This window comes from Cydia fagiglandana, chromosome 2 (genome assembly GCF_963556715.1).
Source record: "Cydia fagiglandana chromosome 2, ilCydFagi1.1, whole genome shotgun sequence".
Classification (NCBI taxonomy): Eukaryota; Metazoa; Arthropoda; class Insecta; order Lepidoptera; family Tortricidae; genus Cydia; species Cydia fagiglandana.
Window position 1 is genome coordinate 18,739,831 of NC_085933.1, and position 22,137 is coordinate 18,761,967.

Sequence of the window (22,137 nt, forward strand, 5' to 3'; positions counted from 1 at the left end):
GAAAGTCCTTTTTGTTTGTACTTTATATTTTCCTTTTATGTATTTGCTTACTAACCTAGCTAGCTAAAGGAAAATAATTATATTATCGTCATGGCAAAATATTTAATTTTTTTTCTATTATTGTATGTACAAACTTACTTATCTACAGTCACGGACGGATGGAGTCAGGTCCCTAGACTAAAATATACCTATTTTATTTTATTTTATTTTTAATAGGTATTTCTGAGCACTATGTATATTATAAAGTACATATGTACTTTACCAGATCAATCTTCATTTCAATCATTAATGGGAGGAATAATAAATTCTAAAGGGACAATTTAACCCAACAAAATACTGGTAGTAGAGCAGCAGTATTTGATCCACTCTAATTCTCCAGAACTCTGCAATTTTGTAATACATTTTAGTAATCAATGAAGTAATATTAACCAAACTATAATTGTAGTCATTTTGAATCACACTTTCGGACCAAAATAAACCACGGATCTTGCATCTGCCTCGATCTAGCCTGGATAAATCACTCACTGATATAATTTCAATAATATATATGACCCTGTATTTTTAAGGTCAAGTGTGAAAATCACAGATAATCTGCAGAAAACAGAATGTAATCATCATACAAACTGCTAAGGGACAGGCAAAACAAATATTTCTTTGTAAGCAAATTGATTCTACAATACTACATTATATTGTGGTTATTAACTTTAGTTTTTCCCACAATATATTTCTACCAGTAGCGTTGCAAGGGTACAAATATATACAGTCATGTCATAAGTAAGTCAAGTTTGTCAATAAGTCATAAATAAGTATATGTAATAAAGTCCTAACAATCCCTAACCCCAAACTACATCCTAGCTATCTCTAATCTGAATTTAACCCATAAACCCATAATAATGAACAACAAATGCAATAATATAGCCATAAATGTATCGAAAGGGAACCTAGCTATCTACTGTAAATATGGCTTTGATATATTAAATTTATAAATCTAGATCAATTCTACAAAACCCTAGACCAAACAAATAAAAACCTAGCCCTAACAGCTATACTATCCAACTATTCTATCGAAATATTTGCAAACTAGCATCCCGGGATGCACATTTAATTTACTCGCGCAATTACTCGATGTGCAATGAGTAATTCCTATGCTATAGCTAACTAAGACGAGTGGAGACACCTCGTTTTAGACCTAAAAACCCTATTTCTCCGTGTGCTAGCCATACTTTCACACAGTGGATTAGGACAGCGAAAGTAAGGCCGGAAAGGGGTAATATAAAAGTGAATATATAAGTATATAGATACGGGATAATTGGACTAGAATCTGGCTTCTTTAAGAAGTCTAGATGACAACCCAAATCTTCCAGATCCTAGGGGGTGAACCTGTCTTAATAAAAGCAGGAACTGCCAGGCCCCCACCTGGTTTTTATCCAAAACACCGCAAGTTAGTAATCTGCGCTGTAGTTGCCACCGTTAGGTTACCTGCACAACTTACTAACCCCCCCAACACTATGTTGGATCGGAACTAGTTCTCTCTACCCCATAAGTATGAACGAAATAACTCACTAAACTAAATTAAAATTAATATATAGAGTATTCCAACCAAGTTCATTTCAATGCTTAATATCACTAAAATAAACCAGGCCAAAACACTACACATATTAAACACAATTAAAACACAAACTAATTAATTTTCACTGGAAACAACTCAAGACTTTACAATATTTAAGACTCTATTGATTTGTAACCTAGACTTCACTTAGTATATTGTAACACACTAGCGCTTGTCTGAGCACAAATCAATAAATAACACAAAAAGAATTAAACCCACTAAAATTAACACAATTTAAATGTACTTCTCTAAAATTATTCAAGTAAAACCCCACAACAAATTACACTATATTATGCTCCAATCCAAACTCTACCAGCATCATGAGAAACTAGCAAAGTCCAGGTCAGGACACAATATAGGTAACCTAGATAGACCTAGCTAGAGAACCGACGTCCGACGGCTCGCTTAAGGCGACCAAGAATCCTCCCCATGGGTTTTTCTGGATCCCTACTATGATCCTGAAACCCCACTTCCTTAAACCTGATTGGTATTCCTAATAACCAATACTGAATTTCATAATTTTGTACAATCCTCTCACTAATTACACCTTATTCCCTAATTAAAATAAGGTCCAAATTAACCTACTTTTGGGTGTGGTTTAAACTATTTCTTTACGCCTATGGGATTGACACTACAGTTTTTTATTCTAACCACCTTTGTTTTTCTATATGACACATATTGTAGAGCCCCGCCCTTTGTTAATTCTTTATAATATGGTTCAATTTTGCATAGAATATTTTAACCAAAACAAACATTATTCATCCATTTTACGATGACGTCTGTAATCGGAGTCTAAACACTTGAAACTTAAGAAACCAACTGATTTTTTAACAGAATTTTATACCACAAAAGCTTTATGACATTGAAATAAAGTTCAAATTATTTTATGAATAAGTATCTTAATATTTTGGTTTACTATTAATCACTAAGCTCTCCAAAACCATATCTAGAATTTCAGACGAAATGGCCTACTTGAGATATGAGAAGAAATATTACCGTGGGACACAATATTGAAATTTAACCGACTTAAAAATAGAACAATACTATGTTCACATATAATGTTAACATGGAAGGAAGCCGCTGACATGTTACAAGGTGAACATTTGTTTGAAAAATAATGTACAGCGGAGCTGCAAACCTTAATGGATAAATTATGAATGAATTCATGCAATTTTGCGACTGGTTGTACAAGTGCAATAAATAAATAGTGCTAGCAGTAAATGCATTAATTAAATCCAAGAGCCCGGGACCCTTCCAGTGTTAGTGAAGTGTGGGTTTAGCCAACTTTAATTAGTAATCACTTTAAATATTCGCAATCAGTGCCTTTAACATAGGCGTACATCAATTGTTTTACAAGTGAAATCGTACACATATGATTTAATAAATAATTGTGTGCTAGATGCATTTATAAAGAGCATAGAGTGGAACAGACCGAGCTAGTTGCACAACATGAGCGATGATACCGATGGGAGCGTTGTCACGAGTCGCGACAAACGACGTGAAATATAATACAAACTGGGCTATTTAGAACGTGACCGCGTACGCGTACCCGGCGGCAACACCCAACGATATATTTGCTGACATTGTACATGATTTTGTATACTGATGTAAGTAATCAAACTTAAAGTACAGTACCGTAAATGACGCACGGGAACAAAGCAAATGGTATAGCAAGACTTAAGCCGAAGCATTAGAAAGAACTGTAGGAATCGAATAAAATGACGCGGTAACAGACCCTAAGCTACGAAATTTTAGACCGCGAGACATTGCCCAGCAATTGAACACATATCATAAGATATAAAGAAAGTCTATCGACAATAAAACCGACTTTGGTTTTAATAACACGTGAGCGTCAATGTAGCGATGGCCAACGTGTTGTCGTATGTCATCATGACTCTGCGAGGAAGCCGCAATAGTAGTTCGAGTAGCGAAGTTTTCCACAGGGCCGTGGTTTAAATCAACAAAACACGCACATATACAAGATGCGCCGGAGTAGCGCACGACACAGTTTGTTTTGAGTTTCGCGGCGAGTCAGCGTAACCGATGGTCCTATTTTCAATAGTTTACAGAGAATAGATGAGTTAAAAGGCGAACCGGCATAAGAGCTTTCAGATTAAGTACTTCTAGACCAGAGAGAAGTCGACTGGGCCGCTGACCTAAATAATTACAATTAGGCCTATTGTAATTTTAAAGCAATGCCCCCCATTTTCACTGGACGCTAACAAAATTTTCTAATTTAGGCCACAGACATTTATAGCACTTAGGCCCACTTGCACCATCCCACTAACCCGGGGTTAACCGGTTAAACCGTTAAGCTAGTGTCAAATTGTACTGGTAACCATGGTGACACTCCAGGTTTGACCTGTTAACCCCGGGTTAGTGAATGGTGCAAGTGGCCCTTAAAGTATATATTTATAGTAACATGTTTAGGTATTCGATCGCACATTTCCAGGTTGGGAGCCTCCGCGTTCTTTAGTCCCACGTTGCACTGTTTGCAAAATAGTAAGTACAGACTACAGTTAGTTATACGAGAACAACACTACCTTAAGTAAACAAGTGCATTATCCTAAATGACCATATTGAGAAGACGTGTAATGTTGGTTGTTCCGCCCGCACTTTACCACTAAACAAGGAAGTTAGAGAGAAACTAGAAACTGATATAAAATAAGTAGGCCAGTGTTTATGAGGAATTATACCTTTATTAATTACATACTTACATAGGTATAATTTAATATGCAGACCTTTATTAATTGGGAATTCATTGGCTATCTATTCAATTAATTTAAATACACATAACACATCATAATAAAATTTGATGACTTATTCATATTCATAATATTTATTCACAATATTTATAATATTCCATGTCATTCATTCATTTGTGTGTAATAAACAAATTAGGTACTCTACGACTTTTCTTATTTATTAACCTTATCCTTTCTTGTTTTATTAGCCTTATTGAGCTTACTGTGGGACTAGGTCGATCTGTGTAAAATTTACCTATAATATTTATTTTATTCGTTTATTTCTTAATGAGGGATTCTATGGCTATCTATTCTATTAATTTATTACACACACCTAACTACGAAAATACTAAAGTTAAGGTAACAGTCCAGCGGTCCACTTAATATTGCGCAAGCTACGCAAGTACCTGCTTATAGTACCTATTCCATCAATAATCGGCCTTGACCGGCGTCTCCATGCCATTACACGTATTGTATCTTTTGAACAGATCGTGTTTATTAGCCCGTTATCATTGTGATTATGTTCACGGGTCGTGTGGTTTTCTTAGAAGATATATAGATACCTGCCTATTCAGATCATTCCGGCGAGCATTTAAAATTTGAGAGTTCGATTTCATTTCATTCACGATAAGGCAACAAATAAATACTTTTTTATTTGCGTTTTAAGTAGTCGCACAACTATATACAAATTACAAACTGAAATATGTAGACTAAAGAAACCGGACCGGACCTGGTGGTCTCTAGTGGCACAATGGTCGGAACGTTAGCCGCGTAAGGGTCTCCCCAAATATATCGACGCGCATTCGGCAAAAGCCGATAGGAAAAAGCTTTATGTCCACGCAATAGGAGAGAAGAAGCCGACGACGCGTCGGCCGGCGCCGGCCGATGCGAGCCGAGCCGAACGACGACTTTTTCGCTCTTATTGCGCGGACATAAAGCTTTTTCCTATCGGCTTTTGCCGAATGCGCGTCGATATATTTGGGGAGACCCTAAGCTGAAGATACTGGTTCGATTCCGGCCTCGGCCACTGGAGGGGTTTGGTCACTTTTTAGAGTTCCGTACCCAAAGGGTAAAAACGGTACCGTGAACCGTGATCGTGATAGCTAGACAGTTGAAATTTTCACAGATGATGTAAGATTATCTGGAAGAGATCGCTTTTTAGTGATAAGACCGTATGTTATTTACCTCTGCTTGTATTTCTGTTTTCTTTTGTATTGTCTTTTTGTATTGTGATGTAGGTATTTGTATTTTAACAAATACTAAAAAGTACGGAAACCTCGGTGGGCGAGTCCGACTCGCACTTGTCCGATTTATCTTTAATATATAGGTACATACATCTATTTCAGTTTATACTTAATTCACTTAACGCATTCATTTATTTGAAAAAAAATCGTGTTGTGCTATCATAAAGAGACAATTACAATCAAAACTATACCTAGTTAATAAATACCTTAATACCTTAAGGTATTTATTATCCGATTTGTTTGTAAATGATAAAAACATGTAAACAGGCATTATCGTTAAAAACTAATAAAGATAATGCCTGCGCGCAAACGCAAACACGATCAAACCACAGCGCGCCGCGAAAAGCGCGCCATCTACACATCACAGTAGACAAGACGTTCGTCACACGCACACAGTTTTGATATGACGCTACAGCAACGGAGCGTTGACCGAGCGCCAATCATAGAGGACAAACCGCACGCGTCACTTTCTGACCCTTTTGCGCTCGCTCCAAGATGCTATGCGTGAACGAGATGGAAATATAGGCAGGTGGTTACAGCAACCGACGGCTTGAGCGAGCCGCCATTTTTTAATCAGTGTATCGCTCCTGCGAACTCGTATTGACGCGTGTTTAGGAACTTGTGATAATAAACAGTATAATTATGGTGACAGCACCCAACGATGACTGGACAGAAGAACTCTGCATTAAATTGATACACGAATACAGGAAACGTCCTATGCTATGGGACCCTAAGGATCCGTTCTTTTTCAAAAAGGCCATGAAGCCCGAGGCGTGGGAAGGAATTGGCGCGGCGTTAAATATGCCACCTGATGTATGCAAGCATAAAATGGTAATTTTGTCATCGTCGTTTAGAAGAGAGAAATCCAAAATTATGAACAGCATCAGGGATTCACCGGGTAAGGATGATGATATTTGTCGAATTATAAAAGTGACTAAAATGTAAATACATACTTAGTTGCTTCATGAATAAATCCTTTATTAGGTACAATAGTATTGAAACGAATGCGTTCCTTATACATGGTAAATATTTATTTTAAGTTTACTTACACTGAGAGAAAAGTACAACAAAAACACACTTAGAATTACAAAAATAAACTTAATCTGGGGACAAGGAGAGTTAACTAATAGGAACAAATTGACTTTTGTAATTTCTATTAGTTCTTGCAATTTCTATTATCTGTTTGTTGAAATTATATTTGGGATTACTGAGCTGTTTATAGAAATAAATAAACTTTATAGAAATAGTGAGACATCCATAATTATTACTAAAACTTCATTTTTTCCCCCAATACAGAACTGTTTTTTAATTCCTGGTGATGATTTTTCTCTCAGTGTATCTTTAACTTGACACGTGTTCATTGATATTATCTTTACTTGCAGACGATGCGACGTACACGAGTACCTGGTTCGCCTTCGAACAAATGGCGTTTCTGATCGACAAACAATCGGAAAGAAAACGCCAAACAACGGTGAGATATCTAAATCTAGTAGCTATGACATCTAAAGTACCTAACTGCGGGTAGCGGACATTGGACGGACATTGTGATTAGGGTTGCCAGATCGAAAGGCGCTATTATCGGGAAACAGTATTAATTTTTCGGGATTTTGGGACTTAAGTCGGGAAACAAAAATACATTCAAATTAAAGTAATCCTATTAAAAACAACGATTTACATTATTGACACTACCGCACGGTGGGCTGAAAATCGGCCTCCATAGAAATAGAAACCGAAGTCTTAAATTTGAACTTATTTTTATTGGAATAGCTTTTGTTAGGTTTTATTATGTCCCAAAATGAATCTTAGCTAATTTGGTTGGAAAAATAATTAATTATATTTTTTTTTCAAAATCTTTGTATGGCGCGTATCAGAAAAAACGAGTTTTCTCCGAAAATAAAAAGTTAACCGTAATATCCTGACAGATGATTTTAAAACCAATTATTCTTGATTTTTCCACATAATTAGAATTTTCCTACGGGGTGCACTTTTTTTTTAAAAAATCGATATATATTTTTTATTTTTATTATTTTATTTTTTTATTTTAATACGGTTATACTCGTTATTTTGACTACAAAAAATGAATTTGAGTTTGATCGAACCAATAACTTACGCGTAGTGAATTTTTGTTCTAAGCAAATGTATGGAGCGTACGAGTAAAACGGATTTTTTTTCAAAAATTAAAGGTATACCGTAATATCCTTGCAGATGATTTAAGTACCAATTATTAATGATATTTTGACATACCGCGAACTTTTCTACCGTGTGCACTTATTTAATAAAAAATAAAAAACTTATTTTTTCATGCTGAAATAGCTTTTTCTCATTGTTTTAATCAAATAAATAATAAACATACAAGAGTTACAAGTAGAAAATTGAAAATAAAACCATTACATCCTTTACATTATTACCATTGTATCCTCTTTATTACATTATCTTTGTACTTAATGAAACAGTATTTAACAAATGACACATTGACAACTTATGAGTCTAAAATTAATGATCATTAATGATGTCCGGTTACAATCGTTAGTAGATATTATGAATGCAGTTTAATCATTAAGGTTTTAATCATTATGCTTATAATTAGACGTAAAACTAATTATAATAGCAATGATATACTCGTAGAATGGTGGTGTTCATTAGTACTAGCAATAAATAGGTAAGGGATACATTTTATATTCTAGTTCATCTTGAGCTTCTTAACCGCTAACTTACACGACCATAAACCATGGACAGTCTTATTACGAACTTGGACTTGTTTGTTATCCTAAAATCTCAAGGATCTAGTTTAAATCACGAAGCTTTGTTTGAAATAGTGCTAACTAAATCAAACCTTAACCTATCAGAAGAAGATCGTGACACCTTGAAAGAATTTTGCCGAAGATTTACAAGAGCTGCTACTGACAGATGGAAGAAAAGCCAACGGAACACAGAAAAATTAGAACAATTTAGAATAATGTATTCAAAGACGAACTAAATCTTTTAGTCGATGTAGTAAAACAAGGTTCTGGAACAACGAATGATGGAAACACAGCACGAAAATTTTTCGAAGATCCCGAAAAAACAGCTAATATCACTGGACTGGACAAACAACTGATTCGGAGATTTGCTGTAATTCTGCAAGCTGTCACATCAGGTGAAGTAATTGACACTGAAAAGTTTAAAGCCTATTGTAAAGATACAGCGGACGACTATATTAAATTTTACAGTTGGTATAAGATGCCCCCAACAGTGCATAAATTGCTGATCCATGGCACAGATATCATTGCACAAAATGATATTGTACCGATTGGTCATCTCTCTGAAGAAGCATCCGAGGCACGCAACAAAGACTTCAGAATGTTCAGAGAGCATCACTCACAAAAAAAAATGAGACAAGATTCGAACAGGGATGTTTTTAATATGTTACTTTTGTCTTCCGATCCTGTCCTTTCTTCAATGAGGCCAACAATAAGTGGAAAAAAGAAACAGGCTTTCTTCCCTGAAACTTTAGAATTATTCATTTGTCTGGAACCTCAAGAAGAAGAAGTGACAGATACCTCAAATGTGTACCCTGATTCTGAAATGGACACGGATTCGGAAGTAAGCGACCAGGAAAACTAAACTTTCAGGATTCCAATATTAGCATTAGAATACTTTTAATTAGGATAGCATTACATATACTTATTTCTGTTTTTATGTAAACCAATTATTGATAATGTTACTGATATTTATTTAATTAAGTAAATTCGTAGTATCTACTAATGATTGTAACCGGACCTTATTAACGATCATTAATTTTAGACTCATCAGTTGTCAATATGTCAAATTTGTTAAATATTGTTTCATTAAGTACAAAGATAATGTAATAAAGAGGATACAAGGGTAATAATGTAAAGGATGTAATGGTTTTATTTTCAATTTTCTACTTGTAACTCTTGTATGTTTATTATTTATTTGATTAAAACAATGAGAAAAAGTTATTTCAGCATGAAAAAATAAGTTTTTTATTTTTTGTTAAATAAGTGCATACGGTAGAAAAGTTCGCGTTATGTCAAAATATCATTAATAATTGGTACTTAAATCATCTGCAAGGATATTACGGTATACCTTTAATTTTTGAAAAAAAATCCGTTTTACTCGTACGCTCCATACATTTGCTTAGAACAAAAATTCACTACGCGTAAGTTATTGGTTCGATCAAACTCAAATTCATTTTTTGTAGTCAAAATAACGAGTATAACCGTATTAAAATAAAAAAATAAAATAATAAAAATAAATTATATATATCGATTTTTTAAAAAAAAAAGTGCACCCCGTAGGAAAATTCTAATTATGTGGAAAAATCAAGAATAATTGGTTTCAAAATCATCTGTCAGGATATTACGGTTAACTTTTTATTTTTGGAGAAAACTCGTTTTTTCTGATACGCGCCATACAAAGATTTTGAAAAAAAAATATAATTAACTATTTTTCCAACCAAATTAGCTAAGATTAATTTTGGGACATAATAAAACCTAACAAAAGCTATTCCAATAAAAAAAAGTTCAAATTTAAGACTTCGGTTTCTATTTCTATGGAGGCCGATTTTCAGCCCACCGTGCTACGTCAGCTCGCTCGGTCGACGACAGTTCGGAACATGAAATTATTGTTTTATAACGTGAAGCTGTTTTTCGGGACAGTTTACACTTTGTCGGGAATCGGGAACACATGCTAAAAATCGGGAGAATCCCGCCAAATTCCGACCATCTGGCAACCCTAATTGTGATACAATGTACCATGATAATAATAGTGTCTGTCTTTACGCGATCATATAACAGTTTAGCACCTTACATTTATTTGTGTCATTTTTTAAGCGAAGGTTCCGTTATTGTGGATATGGAGTAGTTCCTAAAACAAAATTAAGTCTATGTGTATTTGTGTAATAGTTTATTTTTATTTCAAACTTTAAAGTTGCCCGAGTGAAAAAGCGACAACGGTTAAATTAATCGTCTATGGCTGCTGTAATGATCGAAGAAAATAGTTTTAGGTTCATGATCCCTTCGCTTTAATTTTATCGATTTTGTATATGAGGTGCTAACAAATTAGCTATCAATAACTATTTTTTTACAACTGATAGTACTCGGCTCCTGGAGTATATTTATATATAAATATAATTATAAATATACCGAGTTTATACAAAATCGATAAAATGATAATATAATAAATATATATATATATATATATATATTTTATCGCCTTTTTCAACTATAGATAAAGTGGGGCCTAGATAATAGATAAAGCGCTTAAATTGGTAATCGTCACCGAATCTTTATAATCATATTTAATCAGTTTTTGTCAAAAACATATTTTCGTTACGTTTTGCCAGTATTTCACTAAGCTGCCCATAACTCGGTAATTAGAATCAAGAAAGTGGGACATTAGTAAACTTGGACACATTTATGAATTCAACCCTCGGTAGACCAACTTTTAGTTCGATTTTATATGTTATGAATGCTTATGTAAACTTTTTTTCCCAGGGAATGTTAGACGACGGCTGTGAGGATGGACCTACAGCTATTAAAAAGTCATTAATAGAACATTACAATGAAAAGAAAACCGAAAGCAAAAAGAAAAGTAAAAAATCTTCCAAGATAGGTACAGTTCATCCAAACGTTTGCGCAAAATCTAATCCGAGTCAAGTGACCGCCAGCACAGTAGACGTTGCGTCAACAGTGTCATCACCAGCGCAAGTGGCTGCATCACCACCGACGACTGTGCCACCCTTGGTACCCATACCGAACCGGCACCCAGATGATACTCTTGAAGAAATTAAGTCATTTACTAACTTCATAGCCTACAAGATGAAAAAGTACAACGAGATCACTAAAAATTCTGTACAACAAGCAATATGCGATATTATCTTTAAGGCTGATCAAAATGTTTACGACAATACGACTTTCGAAGATAATTTTAGAAGTTATCAATCTCCACACAAAGATGCCGAATCGGAAGAGGGAGATGTAGAAAACAGGACAATTGACATAGGCAACGGGCAAGTAATCACACTCAAAATGCATCACGACGATTAAAACAAGTAGGGATAAGTTGAGTGTGGCGAAAAGTGAAACATAACTGATAATTGTACCAGTGATATTTTGCCTTAATTATTCAAAAAAAATCTTAAATAAATGAATCAGTATTTGTAATAATAATTAATCTCCTTGTTTTATTACAAATAGATAGGAATTGAGTTATAAGCTTTTATAACAAATATGGAAGTCAAATTAATTATGATTACAATGGCAGTGCGCAATGGTGAAAATTAGGGACTTGCTGGTTTTAGTCTCTGTAACATTTTCATATACCTACCTATTCAGGCATTCGTTAAAAATATTGTTATACTCTGGCACAGCCACTTTATCAGTAAAAAAAAACGACTAATTAAAAAAAATAGGCGCAAAGGGTTGATTTCCCATAGACAATTTTAATTTCGTGCTTTTTCTACTGACAAGTTGTGTTCGTAATGTGTTTTTGAGTATAATTCTATTTTTGATACATATTGTAATGAATGAATGATATCTGCATTATCAACATTCATTTATTTTAAATCTAGGCACCAACAGCTTTAAATGGATGTAAATATGATTAAGAGTTTTAATCAAAACTACATATATGTGACGTCCCACGGGTAAAGGTACCTTATGGCGGTAGGCACTTACGCTATTATTAACGCCGCTCCAATACAATTGCGGCGCTATGCAACATAAGCGCCAGCCGCCATAAGGTACCTTTTTCCGTAGAACGTTACATAGGTAATTATTTTTACTTGAAATAAATGAATTGATTTATTGATTGAAAAGTTACCATGAAAAAATAATCTTAAAAGCAAAACGAATCAAATATTTTATGATTTATATCCGATAAAACTAATTCAATTCAATATGGCATTTCAAAGCACAGAATGCTAAATGTTTAGCTGGCCGCTAAACTACATTCTGTCACGATTTCGTTACGATGATACTATATTACGTTCTAATGAGGTGCTGCAAGCTGCAAACGTAAGGGTCGTTAAGCTTGATTACAATGTTTATAAACATGATGTGTCAGCCAAATGGCGCAGTGAGGAAAAAAACAACGTGTTGCACTCCGGGAGTGCCGACAGAAGTGAAAACTCAATGACTAGTCCAAAATGTTTGCAGCACTATGTATTATTGACACGTCCTCCTTTCTATTTAAAAACTTTAGTTCCGAAATTGCTGGCCAGTGAGCTTAAATTTGTAGCGTTAATTGTTTAAAATTCGAATAGAAATTGTAAAGTTACCTTGCAGACCTTGCATCTAAATATAATTGGTCATGATATTTTGAGTTTCACCAGTACTAGAGTTCACTTTTATTAGCGATTTCATCAAGAATTATATTTGAGTGATATAAAGTTAAAATGTAACTGTGAGATCCTCGTATTTCAACCCGTACAAGATTAGAACATTGAACTTTATTGCTTAATATAAAAGTCCAGTTTTAAATAATTGACCTGATTATGATACGTTATGACTAAAGTTCTTTGGTGAATAACATTGTCCGTGACACATGACGTGACCGTTACGTTACGCGTTACGCTGAATCGAGTTTATCATTTTTTCCCCACCTCAAAAAGTGCTCAGCGCCGCTAAAGAAGTTTTCACTTCAAAAATTTAAACTATACGAGATTTGACATTTTATTTTGTTCTTAGGAGTTACAAGGCTGATTTTAGAATGAAATGAAAAGTGGATTTATATAATATACAAAGAAAATTGACATATTTGACCGGGATCAATTCCCGGCCGTGTGTGAGGCCTAATAGTAAATTGTGCTCCGCAAGAATCGCAAGTTACGAATACTTTTTGGCCTTAATACAATGTAGGTAATAAGGTGTGCCACTTTAAACACCTCTTTGACGTCGACGGTTATCGATGCTTACGCCGTATCAATAATAATCCAAAAAGCTGTCTTATCCAAATTGGTCCCTTAAATCGTGACGTGAAAATGTTGTTCTTCTACGAAACTAGTACTACGTAGCACTACGTAGTAAAGTAAGTAGTAGTAATCGGTTGTCTGGAAGAGATCGCTCTTTAGCGATAAGACCGCCTGTTGTATCCCTCTACATTCAATCAATTGCTTCTTTTCTTTTGTATCTTTTTACTAAAGCGTGCTAATAAAGAGTAGGTATTCTATCTATCTACTACATATGTAGTTTAATAAACTTGTCACTAGGGCGCGATTATGGCGGGACACGGCAGGTTATAACAAAGCAAACATTGAGAAATGAGGCCACAAGGGCCATGCGAAGTTCGAGTACCTACGAAAGTGAACCACGCCGCTCAAGGCTGACCGGTCTCCTCAAACCAAGTGACCTTTACCAGTATTCGAATGATATCCTTGTTCCCGCAGAATGTAATTTGTTTAAGGCAAAATGATTCGATATTCGCGACAAGAGCAGTAGGTATGCAATTTTAATACTGGAAACTTCGAATAAAGAAACGATGAGACGATTAAGTTGATGGAGCTGTTTAAAATGGCGGATGTTTTAAATGACTATACAATATTACGTCGTTAAACAGAATATCAACAATTACCTGTAAATCGATTAATACTAGCTAATATTGCGCTAGCCCGAGACAAATTATTGGGCGGACCGAATACTTCACTCGTTTTTAAATTAAGGGATGCAGGCGCATAGCGATATCTACTGCCGTAAGAATATTAGAATATTCTATCTTTACTGCACCGGGGTCTCATGTTATATTATCATAATGCTTAGATATGGTAGATAAAGCACTGTTTCTTGGTTTAACATTAGACAAAAATCTACAATGGAGTCCTCATATAAGAACACTAGCAAACAAATTAAGTTCGGCCGCTTACGCTGTGAGGAGAATTAGACAATTGACTAATGTTGAGACAGCTCGCCTTGTTTATTATAGTTATTTTCATAGTGTAATGTCATATGGTATTCTGGTTTGGGGCAAAGCAGCTGACATACAGACTATATTTGTCTTACAAAAGAGAGCCATTCGTTCTATATATAATTTAAGGGTGCGTGAATCATTAAGAGAACTTTTTAAAGAAATTAATATTTTAACTGTAGCTTCCCAATACATATATGATAGTATTATTTATGTTGTTAAGAATCTAGACTCCTTCACTAAGAATTCTGATGTCCATAACTATAATACTAGAAATAAAAATAAGCTTGCTATCAGAAAGTTTCGTGTTCGTAAAGTACAGAAGTCATTCGTTGGGCAATGCATTCATTTTTATAACAAGTTATCTGAGGATGCTTTAAGATTACCCTTTCCAGCTCTTAAGAATTACTTAAAAAAGTCATTGATGTTGAAGGCTTATTACAGAGTCGCGGACTACTTGACAGACAAACATGCATGGTCCAAACCAGAAACTGTAATAACGACAAGTAGCAATTAAAAATATTGTATTATGTGTAGAGTTAAAGGTGACTCAGCTCAGGTAAGAAACCACATCAAATTGTATGAAAGCATCTCATAACAATCAATCAGATTCATATAATATGTATTCTCATTTCTTTTATTGATTTTAATTTCTTTTCCTTTTGTAAGATTTGATATGTTTTCTGAAAGAGCTACGTATTTGTGATTTCATGTACATATATGTTTATTTTTTATATCAAATTCTATAAAGTTATGTACTCACTGAGTATAATTGCATGAATTCTATAGTAATTTAAATTGTATTTTTCTTAATTACTCGTAATGCATGTTAATTATAAGATGTAATAATGTTTTGAAAAGATGTGTCCCGCCGAGTTTGTTGCCGGTCCCATATTGGGATACCCTCCTCCAATTGAGGGGGGATTTAAATCTTCTCGGGGCAGAGGTGTACGGTTGGAGCCGGTAAAGGTTTATCCCATCAAAAACATAAATGTAAAAAAGGAGAGCCAAGTTCAATACAAAAATTATGCTTGGCTGTGGGGTTCGCCGCAAAAAGAATGGAGATTTAAATGAGTGCCAAGTTCTATGCAAAATCGAAATATGTATTAATAGGAACAAAATAACATTATAAACAAGTATTAAACTCTATTTCTTTGCTTTATTGGATACCTATAACAGTTGCTGTTATTTAAAAAAATGCGAGATCTTAAAGCAGGTTAGATTTGACTTGGCCAGTTTTCATTACATCAGTCATTTTATAAAGTTATTCAACATATATATTTTGTAATTCTGATAAAAACTGGCCAAGCCAAATCTAACCTACTTTAAGATCTCACATTTTTTTTAAATAACAGCAATTGTTATAGGTATCCAATAAAGCAAAGAAATAGAGTTTAATACTTGTTTATAATGTTATTTTGTTCCTATAAATACATATTTCGATTTTGTATAGAACTTGGCACTCATTTAAATCTCCATTCTTTTTGCGGCGAACCCCACAGCCAAGCATAATTTTTGTATTGAACTTGGCTCTCCTTTTTTACATTTATGTTTTTGATGGGATATCAATACTTTTTGTAAAGAAAACTAGGCAGGTATTGAGATTTAATGTTTTTTCTTGTGTTTGCGCTGCATGTTTTTTACTTCTGTTCTTTGTATTAATTATGTGGTGCCGCGCGCCGCCAACGACACACCGTTGGCCGGTTGTTTAGCGCGTATTACAGGTTTTTTGTATGGGGACCCCCCCCCCTATTTTTTAACTTTTTTTATTTTTTTATTTTTAGATTTTTTCCTACGCTTACACACAATTACCGAGCTGGATTCCAAATTTCATCCTTCTAGGTCATCTGAAAGTAGGTTAGGTTTAGGTACTATATGTAAGTCACAATAAAAAAGAAATTTGTATGGGGACCCCCCCTATTTATTAACTTTTTTTTGTTTTTAGATTTTTTCCTACGCTTACACACAATAACCGAGCTGGATTCCAAATTTCATCCTTCTAGGTCACCTGGAAGTAGGTTAGGTTTAGGTACTTATATGTCAGTCACAATAAAAAATGGTTTTTTTGTATGGGGACCCCCCCAATTTTATAACTTTTTTTAATTTTTAGATTTTTTCCTACGCTTTCACACAATAACTGAGCTGGATTCCAAATTTCATCCTTCTAGGTCATCTGGAAGTAGGTTAGGTTTAGGTACTTATATGTCAGTCACAATAAAAAATGGTTTTTTTTGTATGGGGACCCCCCCTATTTTATAACTTTTTTTAATTTTTAGATTTTTTCCTACGCTTTCACACAATAACTGAGCTGGATTCCAAATTTCATCCTTCTGGGACATCTGGAAGTAGGTTAGGTTTAGGTACTATAGGTATGTCAGTCAGTCTTAAAATTTACGATTTTTTGACCTTCATATCTTTATAACCGTTTGAGCTAGCTTCATGAAATTTGGGCTTCTAGATGTCCTTATGGATATAATTAAACACACGTAGTTTTATGTGTTTACGTTAAAGATGTTTTGAGTTATAGAAGGGTCAAAAGTGACACCAAGTGGTTCGTGTAATATTACACTTGGCGCTGGCTAGCCAGTTCCTTGCTTGAACTTGGCTTGACACGCTGCCGCGTGTCTAGATTTGACGTTCATAAGCGCATTGTAATATGCCTACTTGAATAAACTATTTTTTATCTTTATCTTATCTTATTGAGAATTCACCGGTAACAATTTGCTAGTATAGGATAATCAGGCAGACAACTCTTCAAGTCTTCAAGCCATTTTCACTCATCCCTGGTTTTTCACTCGTGTAATATTAGATGCTCGCGAGGCATTTGCATCAAAATATACAGTATGTACTATGTAGAGAAGGTACCTAACTTAGTTCTAAAGACAACATGACAGTCATCTACACAAGTATGATTCTATAAATAGAAACCATGCACACCATAGCGCTGATAACAATGTAGGTATGCATAAGTAACAAGGAAATAAGTGTATAGGTTTATGTGTGATTATCTTCCTATGTTTGCACGCCTTTGAAAGCAGTGGTGTCGGGCTACGTTCGGGGACAAAGAATTTTAAATTATTAAAGCCGACTGGAGCAAACAAGGGTGAGTGTTAAGCACATTCTGTTGTCCATGTAATTATTATTTCATGAGGTGACTTTTCTCTGCGTGGTTAGTGATCCTTTTGTAAAAAACATCAACTAGGTATGTGTAGGTACGTAAGTCTGATGTATGTATCGATTCTTCCTTCTTTGTTTGTGTAGATATTTATTATTACTATTCAATAAGTATTTACGTATTTCGCCCTATGTTAGATTAGTTCTAGTTTATGTCGTTGATTTTCGAGAAAATGCTATTTGTAAGATGCTAAGACATAAGTATGCAATATGCGTATATTGAAATGAAACTATCTGCCGTATTCGACCTTCAAGATATTCACAAGAGACGACACGTACAAGATCCATTCTAGATACGTTATAGTTTAGATATCAACTAGTTCTCTTTTGCAGCGCAATTCGGGCAACCAATGTCACTTTTACGTTAGATAGAGTAAGAAATCTATTAGATGTGAATTGGATCTCTTAGTCATATCCTGTGGAAATGATGATGATGAAAATGTCAAATTTGACAGGTGAGACCTAAAACATATCGTCGTGGTGATGTCTAAAAGATGTCTAATAGATGTCTATTTCAAAATCCGAATCGTATTTATATTCTAACCGCGCTTGAACGATTTGTAATTGCTATGACAATCATGAATATCATGTCAATAGTCCTCAAAGACCTTTAAGGATTTTTTATAATTATTTGTGAAGTCGGTTTCTTTGTTATTAAAGATAATATTACTTTACTCTATTACTCATAATTTAAGACTAGATCATTAACGTTCACAAGAATCACAAGCACACACAATACAATTATTTCTTTTGAAAAGCACCTGACATGAAGTTCCTACTTTTTTCATCAGCAGTGCAATAACGAAACATTTTTCATTTAGCATAATTTCAATTGCACATACAACCGAAACGAGCAACTTACGACTCATCAGATCAATACTAAATAAAACAGGGTATTATTTTATCAATACAAAAATTTTTCTTCGTCTTCCAATTCGTTAGCTCGTAGTAGAATATACTTATTGTGTGTAAAATACAAAACCGTATACCTACCCCGTCGCGTGACCAGTCGGACATGGCAGACAATCTAACAAATCGACTAACCACAAGGGGATCACGTGACAAGATGTCGTTGCTACGAGTATACTACCTATTTTGATAATTATTAATAACATTTATTCACACTAGGAGTTTAATGTAAAAAAAAGTTAAAATCTTTTTATAAAAACAACTTGGAACCAACTTAGGTGCATAAATAAGGTCGTTAAAATGAAAAACCGCGTATTGTTCGAGATCAATGAGTATTCAACCTATGGTACAGTCGAGCAGCATCCCGCATCCATAAAATATGATCAAGGCAACGAAACCGCAGCAAACAGCGCGGGTGAAAGGCTATAGCATACTATAATACAAATCACAATTACGCGGCAACATTAGCCAAGATCGCAATTGCGAATGCAAACGACATGCTTTTCTCTGAATAGCACAACAAAGACATCTAGGTTTCGCGTTGTGCTGTTGAAATTCAGGAAGCGACTGAACTTATTTACAAGATTTAAAGCTAATGGCATCCTAACCAACTAGTGTTAAGCTTTTTCCTTAGGGCTTAGAGCATTTAGTAACTGGAGACGCCTTGTCTGTCCTTCTGTACAAAACAGTCTGCAGATTTTAGCGGGGGAGGAGCAAGTCAATTGTATTGCTATTTTTGTACGTAACGTACAGATAGCCAATAATAGCCATGTCAGATAAACCTCAGTCCATAAAATAAGTATGCACATTGTACTAGGTTTTCGGCAAAGGGTTAAGCTCATAAAGGCTTTTTCAGTTTCATGTGCTATCAATAATAATGTATAGAATATAATTAGGTTTCCTGTATTTAAAGATCTGCCAGCTTCATAGATATAACCATGTGCTTTAACCGTCGAAGGTAATGTACGAAGCTGTTGACATCCTTTTCTAGCGAAACAATCGCCAATTACTCCATCACGGGTTCCCAAGTGTTTGGAGCTTTTTGCGTCGTTCATGACATGTCATTCTTTAGTAACAAAACAAGTGAAGGCAGAAACAATAAACAATGTCATCCGCCGTACGCAAATGTCCTTGGCCGTTATGCTGGAGAATGTATGAAATGTTGCAATACGAACGGAGCATAGTGGATGATACGTACTTATCAATAGTCATTTAAGAGACCCTGGATTACTCAGGGACTCACCACACATAACGACACAGAATCCGCTTTAGCTGCTCACATATTCTATATTGTTGTATTAATGCTGCGTTTATCTTCGGTGTACAGATTTACACGGTTGTGGTAGTTGAAGTGTTCTTGATGGAAAATCAGCGAACGGATATGCTGAACTAATTCGCTCTTTTCGCATAGAAATAAATTATTGCTTTATGGTTTAATGCGATTCCGAGTCGATAAGTGAATTCCTTAGGCTATGCAGGGTTCGCTCTAGAACGCAGCGATATTAGCTGGAAGGTTGCGGCGACCGAACGAGGGCATCGCCTTATCCGCCGTAGCCAAGGTGTGCAGGCATATAAGCCTACTGCTTTGCACTATCAGTCCGAAACAAGATAAATGCTAAGCATGACATTGATCTGTGTTTGGCCTCTAGTTACAAGTTTATGATCTTACGTAGGTAAAACAGTTAAAATCTTACCTGATTCATTCGTGTAGGCTAGAAACCGGAGAAAAGCTATTATTTAGCAAGCAGTTACAATACACACAACTTTTAAATTATACTATAAACATACTTGACTTCATCAACAATTTCAAGCAGCCATAGGTGGAAACGTACCTGTAAAGATAAAAAGAACCAGTTTAGTTATCTATTCTTCGCTGCAACTCGGGCCACAATTAGGACGCTTCGATTATAAATACTTAGTCAATTTCGCAACACATGCCATTAAAAATATATGATAATTTAACTTAATAACGCTATGGAATATTAATTTCTAGTTGTGCAGGCATATAAGCCTACTGCTTTGCACTATCAGTCCGAAACAAGATAAATGCTAAGCATGACATTGATCTGTGTTTGGCCTCTAGTTACAAGTTTATGATCTTACGTAGGTAAAACAGTTAAAATCTTACCTGATTCATTCGTGTAGGCTAGAAACCGGAGAAAAGCTATTATTTAGCAAGCAGTTACAATACACACAACTTTTAAATTATACTATAAACATACTTGACTTCATCAACAATTTCAAGCAGCCATAGGTGGAAACGTACCTGTAAAGATAAAAAGAACCAGTTTAGTTATCTATTCTTCGCTGCAACTCGGGCCACAATTAGGACGCTTCGATTATAAATACTTAGTCAATTTCGCAACACATGCCATTAAAAATATATGATAATTTAACTTAATAACGCTATGGAATATTAATTTCTAGCTTTTGGAGGTCGTCAAGATTTTTGTCTCCTATTAAGTATTTCGAAAGTAACGCAACGTACCTAAACGTAAATCAGCTATCCTATACGCCTATATTTGTATATACCACCTCCTAACACCATAATTATGTTGTGTTCAGCAGTTTATGACAACGTTTTTGCTTTGTTGGTCTTCCATAAAAAAAATTATGAATGTCGTGGAACACTCGGTTGGAACGAAGTTAAGAAAGGCTGGTGACATGTTCATGCTCATGCTTATGTTATGTTCTTCGTGTCCATGGACGGCGTCCATCTTCATCCTCATTCATTCACATATTTCTCAATAGTATGGTCTGTGGCGGCAAATTATGATATGACACTTACATATTTCGCAATGGCCTGTAACGTACATATTTCGTAGGTAACAATATGGTCTGTGACGGCAAAATCTTACACTTTTTTACGCCTAGCCCCCATCCGCCACCCGTCCGATAAGGAACTTCGTTCCAATAAACAAAAATTATATTCTCTGGTCGCCTTCCGTTGGCGTAGTAGTTAGAAACAGATACAAGATAAATAATATCAGGCCAATCGCTGTAAGTTTCTTTGTAATAATAATAGGGCATTCGATGAATGTCGCGCCGCGTTATCGGGCATCAGGAGTCGCAGCGCGTTGCTGGACATAAATTAGCCGCAGACCGGAACTTTCTCGTGAACCGCGAAGGCGCCGTTTATTAAATCGAGATGTAGAAATCGACAGGTGGTTGGACATAGCTGCCGAGCCTGCCGACCGCTGGCAAGAGCTTAGTTCGACTGTTTTAACGGCCGCTGGTGAAATGGCAGCCGAACAGGTCATTTTATTTTTAAAGTGATGCGATAGCAGTAAAATTAAGGTTAAAATTCTACAATAAAAACTACAACAATTTAAAAACCTAAAGCATACAATAATTATATTATAGATAGATATAAAACATACGAGAAAAAATATGGCAAGTTTGTAATGTGACTGGTTGTCAGAAACTATATAGAATTGAGCCCGTGATAACTGATAAGCAAATGTAAGTCGGCCGTTCACCTACACGCCCACAGATACTCAGTATATTTTTGAATACATTAGATAGTTAATGCAAGTCAAAGCTTCAACTGTCG

The 22,137-nt window shown here is 35.1% G+C and overlaps 2 protein-coding genes and 1 long non-coding RNA gene across 3 annotated transcripts in view; 2 read left to right on the forward strand and 1 right to left on the reverse strand.

Annotated features, from left to right (window-relative positions):
• LOC134678278 (CCR4-NOT transcription complex subunit 6) overlaps positions 1-22,137 on the reverse strand; it is a 175,083-nt gene that overhangs the window by 82,327 nt on the left and 70,619 nt on the right. The window contains exon 5 of the mRNA XM_063536768.1: positions 20,713-20,730. Coding sequence (XP_063392838.1) covers positions 20,713-20,730 — 18 coding nt within the window. The remainder of the gene's footprint in view (positions 1-20,712; positions 20,731-22,137) is intronic.
• On the forward strand, positions 5,982-11,725 carry LOC134677955 (uncharacterized). Its single transcript, XM_063536392.1, has 3 exons — positions 5,982-6,495; positions 6,980-7,068; positions 11,096-11,725. Exons 1-3 carry the CDS (start codon positions 6,240-6,242, stop codon positions 11,645-11,647), a joined length of 897 nt encoding a protein of 298 aa, XP_063392462.1. The 5' UTR covers positions 5,982-6,239; the 3' UTR covers positions 11,648-11,725.
• On the forward strand, positions 7,608-9,869 carry LOC134677965 (uncharacterized). Its single transcript, XR_010100143.1, has 2 exons — positions 7,608-7,722; positions 9,476-9,869. It is a non-coding gene; the product is annotated as an uncharacterized LOC134677965 (long non-coding RNA).

What these genes read in the sequence shown, in the direction of transcription:
- LOC134677955 (XM_063536392.1), top strand. Translation starts at nt 6,240, where the DNA reads ATGGTGACAGCACCCAACGATGACTGGACAGAAGAACTCTGCATTAAA. An exon ending in CAGCATCAGGGATTCACCGG is followed by an intron (nt 6,496 to 6,979) that starts GTAAGGATGATG and finishes CTTTACTTGCAG; the next exon opens with ACGATGCGACGTACACGAGT. An exon ending in AAAGAAAACGCCAAACAACG is followed by an intron (nt 7,069 to 11,095) that starts GTGAGATATCTA and finishes TTTTTTTCCCAG; the next exon opens with GGAATGTTAGACGACGGCTG.